The sequence below is a fragment of the Amphiprion ocellaris genome, chromosome 11 (genome assembly GCF_022539595.1).
Source record: "Amphiprion ocellaris isolate individual 3 ecotype Okinawa chromosome 11, ASM2253959v1, whole genome shotgun sequence".
NCBI lineage: Eukaryota > Metazoa > Chordata > Actinopteri > Pomacentridae > Amphiprion > Amphiprion ocellaris.
The window spans coordinates 6,960,942-6,972,989 of NC_072776.1; the positions used below are offsets into that span (position 1 = coordinate 6,960,942).

At 41.7% G+C, this 12,048-nt stretch overlaps 1 protein-coding gene across 1 annotated transcript in view; it reads right to left on the reverse strand.

Moving 5' to 3' along the window:
- Positions 1-4,007: 4,007 nt before the first annotated feature.
- The window catches only part of igsf3 (immunoglobulin superfamily, member 3), a 74,203-nt gene continuing 66,162 nt past the window's right edge, over positions 4,008-12,048 (reverse strand). Inside the window, exons 7-9 of the mRNA XM_023299592.3 lie at positions 10,710-11,120; positions 8,350-8,796; positions 4,008-7,088 (exon numbers count right to left, since the gene is read on the reverse strand). Of these exons, the coding sequence (XP_023155360.2) occupies positions 6,838-7,088; positions 8,350-8,796; positions 10,710-11,120 (1,109 nt within the window). The 3' untranslated portion in view covers positions 4,008-6,837. The remainder of the gene's footprint in view (positions 7,089-8,349; positions 8,797-10,709; positions 11,121-12,048) is intronic.

A 12,048-nucleotide genomic window follows, 5' to 3' on the forward strand; every position in this document is an offset into this window, starting at 1 on the left:
TGTAAACTTGAGCATGTTTTTAATCCATAATGAATGATGTGGAACCACAAGTGTTTTTATTGTTGGTGTGTCAGTAGATGTCTTATGTGTATTGTGCGATTCGCCCGGAGTGTCCGTGATAATCATCGGCAAACTCTTGACATTTTTTTCCAATGAACAACCTTTAACTAACCAGCCCTTAATACAACTATTGATTCTTGTTTCCAGCAGAATTTGCACAGATCCCACAGCTCGGGAGATTACTGACTGCTGCTGATACATCAGTAGCAAATTGTAGTGCCATTTTCAGCAAGTGCAGGTGGTGCATCTGTTCTCCTGCTTTTATTACTCACTCGCATTTCTCCTCTACTTTAAATCATCTGGAGAGAAACCAAGGTATCACTTAAAACATGAAAGTTACTCTTGGTGTATTACCAGCGTTTCTTTTTGTTCGTTTTGACTCACCCCTACTTCAGTGAATGAGTCACACTGCACAAAGCGATGTGGTATCACACAACAGTGAATGCAACAAGCTGTGCTCAGGCTACCAGTGACACTCTACAAGATGTTAAATTTGTAGCTCTGCTTCCCTTATGCCTCGTCTCTAAGAACAGAACAACCTGTCTGTCCTGCTTATATATATATACATAGCAGATACTGAGCGTTGTAAGTCAACATGTTTTTCTATACAAGGAAATATTCCCCGCTGAAATCCACACTTGATCTCTACCCATCTTTATAGATTTTTTTGGTTTCTGTCCTTGTTGTGATGCATCAAAAGTCTCCGCAGTCTAAGCAGGAGAGGACACGTCCTGTCTTTGCATTGTCATCAGCTCTTTCTTTCTCATTGGCAATAAATCATAATCTATTTGCCTGCCGCTCTAGATCGTTAAGTACTGTCTACCCAAATGTGCCCTCTGGTGAGTCTCCTCGACAAGAACTATGGATTTCTGAGCGTTGCTTACTTTTATGCAAAAGGCATCTTTCCTCACAGGGGTGCGCTTGAGAAAATGGAGACGGGAGAACAAAAATGAGGGAGAAAGTGGGACAGGGAGATAGTGCTCAAAGGGGGAGGATTTGGTGTTTTTCTGTCCTGTGAAGTTGTGACAGAGCTTGCTGACAAAAACATCAGCAATATGTTAGCTGTGTGCTTTGCTATCAGCACTAGCAGCATCAACAGATCTTTGAGTGTGGGGGTTCTTTTCTGTCACGACAGTGTGTTGAGTCGACCAAAAGCACTTGCAGGGGAACCTGCGTGGCATCACAGAACCCAGAAAAAGATCCACTAGCTCCATGATGCAAAAACTAAGCTATGATTTTTCCTGCAGTGAATGCTGCTTTCCCTTTGTGTCACCGTGATTTATGGAATGGGTGGCAGCATTTGTTCTTGGCCTCATTGGGTATGTGTGCATCAATATGAGCTAATATGAATTCATGGGAGAAGGAGCCAGAAAGAAAGTACAAACGGCACAAACCAGTGGAGGACTGCAGTTTACTGTTTAGGAGTTGTATGCATGTGTGCGTGAAAAGTCCATCTGCACTGGATTGTGAAATGCACTGTGTTGTAAATGGTGAGATGTGATTGCTGAGGCTGTCAAAAAAAGTTCCTTTTTAACCTGCAGGAGGCCCCTCTAAACATCATTTATCCTTTGGCACGCTGACCCAAACCTCTCTCCCCAACTCAGAAACACACACACGCACACACACACCCGACTGAACATGCAGGGTAAATAAACCTTCGCATCGTTTGGGGTCAAAATCCCAGACTGACCAAACAAGACCCCGCTGCCTGCAGAGCATTAACCTTCATTTTACGGTTAAACCAGAACTGCATGGCTGGGAAGGGTGCTGGAAGTACCTTCGTGAATCACAGCCATTGTGACAAAACTGGATCTATATACTGTTTTAATAACCTATTTCCAGACACTGCACAATATATGTGGTTGGAAAGGAAAGAGGAAAGTGCACTGAGTTTATTTTATTGCAATAAACTGACAATCGCTAAGTGCCTTTTTTAATGGTCACAATGGTAACTATTTGAATAATAAAATAAATAAACCATGATCATATAAAAATACATTAGTGAAAATATAGCATCACTGGCTCCACTGAACACATCAAAACACACTATTTTACACTTAAATCTGGAGCCAGCACACAGCCAATACATGCAGCTTCAGCACCGTCAGAATGCGTGGAGGAATCGTACGAGCTATGGATGGTATTAATATTGTGACTGCAAAAACAGCAGACTTTGACTGTGCAGCGCCAGTGATGGTGGTAGCGCTGTGACATTACACACCACAACCATGTCCTCCACTTCCTGGCTCAAGTCAGGAAAGATAAAAAGAATTTTGCATGAATTAAGTCTAGGATTATGTGATTTACACACTGAAGCCAAAAGCAGCCGTTCCGTGGCACCGTTTACCCAACCTGCATCTCGAGGAATGTTTAAGATTTATAAAAGGGAATCATTCAACCAGAAATTAAGGTCATGCAGTTCTTTTTGCTTGTGAAAACTGACATTAGATTTATAGTATTTACTCTCTATGCAAATACAAGTCAGTAAGATTTGTAACCGTTTCTGTCAAACCACTTTTGGAACAGTTCCATCAGTTATCCCTGCTGATGTTTCGAGATACTTTTTTAATCTCACACAGAAACACACTGAATATTGGATGTTAACCCTCATCCTACAGACCCAAGAGGTATACATTTTGTCATATTTCACACATAGATCAAGATGGCCAGTTTCTGCTGCAATTTTGAGATATTTAAATACAACAAAATTAATGTTTACTTCAAATGAATGAAAATGAAATAATAAAAGCATGCTAAAAAGGCTTTCAAGTACTAATTTGGATTGTACTCGGGGTTTCTTAAAATCCTAAAATAACAATATATTTATTTAGAAAGACATTAATTATATTACAAATTATGTTTCAAGAGAGAATTACTTCACATTTTTCTATAATGTTTGTTTCTCTTAGTAATTTTAGCATTTTATTTTTCAGGTTTCCTGTGGACACCTCAAACATGGCAATGTGATGAGGGCCAATGAGGCAATATTTTTAAAATGTTTAAGGCAAACATCATGTGAGAGAAAAAACATACTGTATAAACAGAAATATAGGACAACCAGAAGATCACATAATACCAAAAACTATTCAAAGACCATTTCCGAATTAATTTTTTCCCTGCAAAATTGTAATTTTTCATAGATTTCTCATATATATATGAATGTATGCAATAATATGTAAATGGAGCTTGCCATATTTAATTAAATTCCACTGCTTTTAACTCAGGGGAATAAATATTTGTTGTTCCAACACACTGCAGCTCTACAACAGAATGGACGTCATGCACTATAATGAAAATGATAATGGGCAGATGGAGAGTGGGATCATAGACCAGAAATTACAAGTCAATAACAAATCACACATCTGCGATGCATAGACTTAATGAGATTGCAAATGCTGGCTCATGAAAGGTTGTCCCACTCTTCCTGAAGGGCCTGGCGTGTTGGTAGACATTTTGCAGGGCAAGATCACATAATATCACATCCACACACGCATCCATCTAGAGCATCGTCTGGCAGATTCTCATACCATGCTGTCTGAAATGATCTCTTAGGCGACAAATGGTGGAGTTGTGGACGTTTGAGTGCCTGGCTACGGCGCTAACTGACATACCAGCAATCAGCATACCAACAACTCGCTCTTGTCATCTGTGGCATCGTGTCATTTGAATAAAGCTGCATTTTAGGGTGATATTTTATACTCAGTGGACAAAGAAGTAGCTGTGTGATGGGTGTGGATCAGCTCTGTGGTCGAGAATTAGTCACCAGTTAAAAAGCTCTAAAACATTTGGTGCACAGTTGGCTAACTAGAACAACAGAAATGACATTTTCTAACTTTTTCTCAAAGTCAGCAAAGACTTTGAGTCGTGCGGCAAACAATATAGGGCATTAACAACTTTTGCATATGCGGTGCATGATGTTTTGGCTTAGCCAAGTTTTAGTCATCTAATGTTTTCCTAATTGTAGATTGATTTGTTAAAGTGTTTTTTTTGTTTTTCTCCTCACATGGGTGTTTGTCTGACAAAGACTTTGATAAATGAAAATGTTGCCTCATCAAATTGTTACGACCTTGCAATTTTTAATGTGTGGACTGCCTCTCTCTTTCCATTGTAAGCTGCTTGTACCCAACTGAGGCAGAATGCTTGCTGCACACCAACTACATTCTCAGCTAAAAAAATATTTATCCACATCAATATTTCTTTTGTAAAAAACACTTGTAAACACCTAGTTAATAATGAGTCGACAGCAGTTAGTCGATGGGCTTTTTCCTTTGATGGCTCTGATCAATTTAGCTGTGTTCGCTGCACATGCGTCACATTTCTAATTCCTATGACTAAACAGCAGCACTCTTAATCAGCCTGGAATAGTGCAGTCTATCTGAAATGGATAACTTAAAAAGGGCAGCTCAAATCGTACAACTTAATGGCTTATGCGAGTATCAGCAACATACTTTTGGCTCTTTTTTTGACATAAATCTGTTTAATGAAGTGCTGCATAAAAGCAAAGCATTAAAAAGACAAATATGAGCAATAATATCAAACACAATCTCCACAACACCCATTCTTGAAATTAACTACTTCACAGGTTCATAGGGCATCGGGAGCTGGCAGTCAGATAGTGGAAATGGCGAGGAACGGGGAGCGTTGTGTTGACTCTTGGCTCAGCAGGTCAGGGGTGGATGGATGGATGGGGTGGGGGATCTCTGCTCCGTCACACAAACACAATGCTCAAAGAGTTCAAAGTTTACAAAACATCAAAATTCCTCCCGCAATATTGTCATGCAATATACATGTCGACACGACTGAGACAACACTGTCGAAGTTTTTTCAAGAGTTCTCATGTCCAGTCTGGCAGTGAAAGGGTTAGGCCCACGTCGAACAGATGATTTCACACCTCTGCTGGCTGTTGCATTCCAGAGAAGGTGACACAGGTTTTCAACCCTTCTGCCTTGCATCAGGGGAGCTGAGGAGGACGCCTTCAGCTAGAATCCGTGATTCGAATACATTTGAACAGTTCAGTTTCAGTCGTCTTTGATCATACATCCTACCTAGGTGTTACATCACATTTCACTAAATAAACGCGACTCAAGCAAAAAGCATTAAGTGAATCAGTTTTTGTGACTTGTCTGGTCAACTATTGTACATTTAAAGCCACAGGAGATTTCATTATAAGTATAGATATACAGTGTTTTGACACTGACCAAACCTGACAACCTGGTATGAAATGCTACAGACTGCAGTGTGCAGGACAAATCTAGCATTTCTACTTCTACCACATTGTCAACACACAGGCTATTGACATAATGTGCTTGGTGCAGTTGCCTGGCAACACAAGCAGCACAGTTTTTAGAGAATTTCAAAGCAAAAAGAAAATCTTACAAAGCTATGCAAAATAGTATAAAACAATAAATAGAAAACCTTTTAAAATAAACACAAAAGTCACACGTCGGTCCTCATCAGTTGGTTGTCTTATAATGTGCAGATAACATTATTAGTGTTTATGATATACATCTACACATGAATAATGTTCAGTGTCGCTCTTAAATTAAAAGCCTTTTTTTTTTTTAAACTAGTATGCATCTGATATCTTTTAAAGACAGGATGGAGTGATCATACTGGGCAACATAAAGAAATGTGCAAGGATTTGTTTTCAGTCAGTAACTCGGCGTGAGCAATTTAACCAGGACAATTCCACTGATTTAACATAAGTGTAGAAATTGCCCTTTTTTAGGCCAACGAGGCCCATGAATCCACAGCAGGAGGTAAGAAGACATATTTACAAAGTGCCTTCGAACCAATCTGCTTCCCACCCCTCCCTCCCTTTAAAACTTCAACAATAGCTGGAAATAAGGAGGACTTGGCACTGAAAGGAACCACTTGTGTTAAAGTACATATATCCTCAGCAGGAGAGAGCTGTTCATTTATTCTCCATAATTTCAGGCCTCCCTCTCTTTCTCCCGCCGTCTGTCTCAGAGAGGAGGAGGATAGAAGAGAAGAGCGGGACAGTCTCTCACTAAGGCCAGAGTGTCTGGCAGTGTTTAAGTGGCACACCAGGACCTGTTTCTGTCTGCCAAGGCAAATTCATTGTGAAGGCAGGTGGGCCAACACACATACACACATCCTCACTCAGGACACAGACTTGTGTGTCCTAGCCTTTGTCTCCATGCAGCCTGGCAACCAAGTCAGCAGCTACGAAGTCCGTGGGCACAGAGCATCACTATGGCAACCAGCATAGTGGGCAAGGCTGTGGCTGCTCTTGGATCAGTGCGGAGACTTTTTTCTTTTTTTTTGGCATCCACTTAGTGCCAGAGTTGATTATAGAGTTCCTTCTCTTAAATGTTCTTCCCAGGTTGGCCAGTGATCTCATGTGTACAGGTTTGTTTTCCTCTTTTGAAAAATAGACAAATATTTAGAGTAATAAAAATCAGAATGCAGCTATGAGATAAAGTTTCACAGAAAACAAAAATAAGAGAGACTCGTGATACTCTCTTGTCCTTCCGTTTGCACTCGGACGAATAACTGTGCCAACATGGTACACCCATTCTCATCCAAACACCCACACACACACACACACACATACACCCATCCACACCCACACACAGTTGCTAACATAAAACAGACAGCCACCAGGGTAGGAATTATTAAACTGATCAACTGATTGACTAATTCAACACAGCAGTGAATGACAGTAAGGTCTGAAGGTGGAGTCCAGATCTGCTCCCTGGCATTGTGTTGGCTGAATCCATGATGTGCGCGAGGCAGGAGGTGAGGACCCCTCGCTTAGTCAACAGAGCCGGGGTGCAGGCTGAGCGCCGGCGGGTCCAGACAGGTGGGCGAGTAACTGAGGTGAGGCTCTTTAATCCACAGGAGGGGGGCGCCATTCTTGCCTTCTTGGCTCTTGCTGTTGCTGCGGCTCTTGTAGCGCACCAGCAGCACGGCGATGAGGAGGACGCCGAAGATGGGGAAGGGATAAAAGAAGACGAAGTAGAAGAGGGAGTCGTTGGAGCACACCACTGACTGGAGCGTAGACACTGTTGACAGAAGAAGAAGAAAAAAAACAATCAAAGTTACATCAAAGTTTCTCAAAATGTCAGTCTTTGTATGGTCCTAATGAAGAAAAATTGAGCTGTCTAAAGAAATTTTAGCCTGGTTTTTACATCTCTTATAGCAGGCAGAATGCACTTCTTATATCTTCATCTTTCTGTTGACACTTGTAAATGAATCAATTTGACTATTTTAGATCCCAGCACAGCTTTTGACACTATTAATAGGCTTGTTCGGGATGAACTGCGCCTCCCCTGTAAAGCAGACGATAGCAGGCGGCAGCAGCAGGGGGCGGACAAAAAAAGATGCAGTACAGTGGGACAGTTTCCAGCAGCCTCAGTCTGCGCAGGAAGTCACAGGATCATTCACATCATGTAAGATCTGATTCTGAAGTAATAACATGTTATCAGAGCCATATCAGTTCGTATGCAGTCTCCTAATACTTTAACTATGACTTGATAGCCTGTTAAAATTCTCCAGGAGATGGTCTATGGGATCCCTGTTCATGGTTTTAATCTCCATTCACATAAACTCTCATGCAGTCGAATCAGTTTGTGGCTGTATATAAATCAGTTGACCTCACCAGTTTGTCTCAATCTACAGAAATAAACGGAAAACATTAATAAATAGTTAAATACAGTCCAAAGAAATACAAGACAATAGCTATGTCAAATATTTAGACTTCAGGGCTTCACGTCTACAGATGATATTTTAAAGGAGACTTATTATGCTAATTTCCAGCTCACTATTTTTATTCTGGGACTCCACTAGAGTAATGATTCACAGTTTAAAAAAAATCCTTATTTATCTTATAGAGTCAATTTATGCAGCCACTCAATTCATTCTCTGTCTGAAACTGGGTGTTTTAGCTGCCGTCGCTTTAAGTCCCTCCTCCTTAAAAGCCAACTTTCTTCTGACTGGTCAAATTCTGGAAGCCTGTGGAGGTGTTGCACCTGCTGCTTCTGAGCTGTGCTGGCTGTGCATTGGGAGTTTCATGTGACTGGAGAAGATGACTACATAAAGAAACCCTTGATAAGCTGATGTCAACCAAGCAAATACAGTACATATGAGGTGAGATTTCCAAATAAGTAGCACTTTTCCTATTCCATCCTGTGAAGAACCTTGATGGTTTCAAATCGCCGGTATACAATTAGAAGGCCGCCATTAGTTCAAATGTAGTTTTGTCACTGTGCTCAATGGTACCTATAATCATAGAAGATTCAGAGTTTTAGTCTATCCAGGATTTACCTTGTTGCAGCACATTGACAATAGTGAACCCAGAATTGTTTGTGGCCAGGCGATACCATGCGTTGCGGGGGTTGAGTAGCCACTCCTCCACATGGCAATAGTATCGGCCTGCGTCTGTTGGCCGGGCCCCTTGGATAGTCAGGCTGTACTGGTCAGAGGTCATCCTCTCAAACTGTAAACGGGAATTTGGCCCCGCTTCTTCTCTGGGGCTGCAGTTTCCGTTTCCAAAAACTGCATCATGGCCGATGGAGAAGACACACTCCCGCTCTCTCTCCTCGTCCCCAGGCTGGTCCTCATTGTCCTCGTCTTCGGAACGCTCCACATACCAGGATACGGAGAAGCGAGAGTCTCGGGATGACTGTGAAGGGATGCTGCAGCCCAGTCGGATTGAACCGGATTCTTCCACAGTCACATTCGACTCCAGTTCTTCTACTTGCAGTCGAACTTCTGCAGAGGTTCAGGAAGATAAGAGAAAGAAAAAGATTGAGGCATAGAAAGTCAATATGTATTAAAATATACAATATTTCTTGAGGCTTTGCAATAGAAAAGATGTCACAGCATTCATTCAAACTTACATTAACAGTGTTTTTTTCAAGAATATCCAATTATTTCAGCTTTAGTTCAAAAGCACACAGATTAGTCATTTAGTATATTAATCTGCAGTTATTTTGCACATTGATTTGGCATTTGTTATTCTTCAAACAAACATGGAAAAATAAAACTTCTCAAATGAGGATTTATTTTTTTCATCATCTTGTATGGGAGCAAAATCATTATTTTTTATCATCTTTGCATTTGGACTGTTGGTCCACAATACAAAATTTTAAGTAATAAACTTGTCATTTGCAAAGCTGGGGGAGATATATTTCATTATATCTAGATATTTTACCCTCAAAATAGTTGAGAAAACAATCAGCAGATTATTAGACAATCAAAATAAATGCTACAGCACAAATTAACACCTAAAAAAACAGGAAATGGCTCTGCAAATGGGACACCAAACTTTCAAAATGTACAAACCAAAGACAAAAATAAATAAATCCCACAGTGGAGCCTCATGGCTATTGCCACTCTTTCAGCTTCCCAGCAGGGTTAGATCCTACCCCAAGGCTACTGTGTCTGTCTGTATGGGTGCGCTACAACCCTTCAGGGGTGGTACAATGACCCACTTCCACTGCAGGAAAAAAATAAAAAATAAAAGTGGCACCAAAGACTTGGCTTGCTTGGGCTCCTCTCACTCACAGTTTGGAACAGTGTTCTTGTTAAAGCAAAAATGAGAAGCAGAAAGCACAGCAGGAGAGCCAGAAAAAAAGGTAAGTTTTGGCACATATCCCCCCCATCTTTCCTCTCGACAGGCAGATTCCTGGATGACTTCCTAGGTGAGTGTTTTAACACCTTTATGAAAATCTATGTTTATACAGCATTATATATTTATCTAATGAAGACACTTACACGTCTTCAAAAGGAAAAAATTCTATGGTTATGAGTCATAAATGTTATGTCTGTGTTTTATAATCCAGTCTTACAATGAGCTTCCATATATAATATGCTAATTCTTTGAAGGTGAAACTGAATCAAAGCATTAAAGAGTCTGTGCAGTCCCAAAGAAAAGTCAAATGCAAGATGTACATATTCTCAGATCTCTTCACGTTAATTAAGACACCAATGTCAACTACAATCATATTACTATATAAGTGGGTTTTTCTGCCCGAAGGGCTCCTGATCACATGATTTTATCCTCACTTTCTAGTTGGACAGATGCCATATCAAAGATTTCCCTCTCAATAGTAAACAGGACACTTGGCAAAGGAGCATTGCTCTCAGAGATGTCTAGAAAGTCACCTTCAGAAGGACTGGCAAGTTATTATTTACTTACATTTGGGGGGAATGGAGTTTTACTGTAAAGGAAATATTAGGGGCAATAAATAAAAAGAGTGAGAAAATTCAGTCAGGGAGGGAAAAAGATATGAGTACTTAAAATAACTGTCATGAGGTGGGATGTCAGGGTGTGGGTGGCAGCAGGTACATCACGGCTCTAAGCAGAAGTTTTTTGCATAGTGGACAAGAGGATTAGGTTCTCTGTTAGCTGGCATGACTTCAATCCATTTTCTTCCATCTGAGCTCTCCCTGTGGCAGTTGTAAGGTCATCAGAGTGAGACGGCCTTGAAGCGGCGAGCAGAGCATGAGGTGGAGGGAGGCGAGGTGGGGCAAAGCAATTTGGAGGAAAGTTTGGGTTCACAATGTTCAACTGGACCAAAGCATGACAACATGTGGGGGTAAAGTGGCAGCTGTTGCACCTGTGCAGTGGGAATAAACATGCATTTTGTTAAAGGGAAAAGTCTTTCTGACCGCTTGCTTACCTGGCTGTCTGACCAGAACCTGCGTGAATCCTGAAGACTCCCGGGAGATTCGATACCAGGCTCCATCCGGGTCACTCAGCCACTCCTCCACCAAGCAGTAGTAGGTCCCAGAATCGCTGCTTTCTGCCCTGTTCAACGTCAGCACGTAGAGACGGGGTGACAACCTCTCGGCCTGCACACGTCGTCTCAGTCTCTCTTCGTCCGCGTAGGCACCGTACTCAAAGGCCCCCGAGCGTTCGATCCTCAGCAGAAGCTCATCAGCTTCTGACCCCGTTGCATGTCTCACGTACCAAAGCACTGCATGCTGGGAGTCCACGCTGGTCTGGGAGGCGATGGAGCAATTGATCCTGACACGGCTGTCCTCCAGGTACACATGAGATTGGTTGTTCTTTTGCATTTTGAGCTTACTCTCTGCAGAGAATTAAAGGAGAGGGGGTTCAGGAAAGAAAAAGAAAAAGCAGACAGTTATTCCTATGGGTGTAGGAAAATGTGAGCGTTGGTGACAGATACACAATGCAATTTCTGTTTTGTGACAGACGAGTTGTAGCTGGGTTTATTTCTGGTGGCAGCAGGGCAGGAAAAGATAGTGGTGTGTGGGTGGGTACGGCGGATGACAAAGAGAAATAAAGAAGGAAAGAAGAGGGAATGGGAAAGGAGGAGGAAATGTCAAACAAATCAAAGCTGAAGGAATGGGAGGTCTGTTGATATCAAGGTAGAAATGTAAGATAAGATGTAGAACAGGAAAAAAGACAGGGGTGAACGTGAAGGGGGTGGATTGCAAAGCAGGGCTATGGATATTATTAGGTGAGATTTAAGACAAAAGCGGGGCAGGGGGTCTTGTCAGTCTGCCAGAAAGAAAGCGAGAAAGGAATGCATTTATAAAGTCAAGCAAGGAAGGAAGAGGGCAGACGGGAGAGGAAGGAGATGGCGGAGGAGAGGTGTGACTGAGATGTCAGGAAGGAGCTGAGGCTGTGACAGGATTGGTTACAGTGACATCGGTTGTGGGATAGGATTAGCTGCAGGTACATCAGGTGTGACCGCAACCAGAGCCCTACTGTCAAACGCTTGGGGGGAGGATTAGTTCAGCACAAAGCATGTAGGAAACACACAAACGCGCACACACAGACATCCTTGACACAAGGCGTAGAAAAAAACACAGGGACACAGAGCAAATAAAGAGTTTTCACCTCACAATTTTCAACCAAAATGCATGAAAACAACAGATTTTCTCTTGACATAAGACCTGCTGTAATTTCCATTTGACATTATGACATTAATTATAAAACCTATTCAGCAGATCTTCAACATATTGAGGATTTTACAAAGTCATGAAGATTAG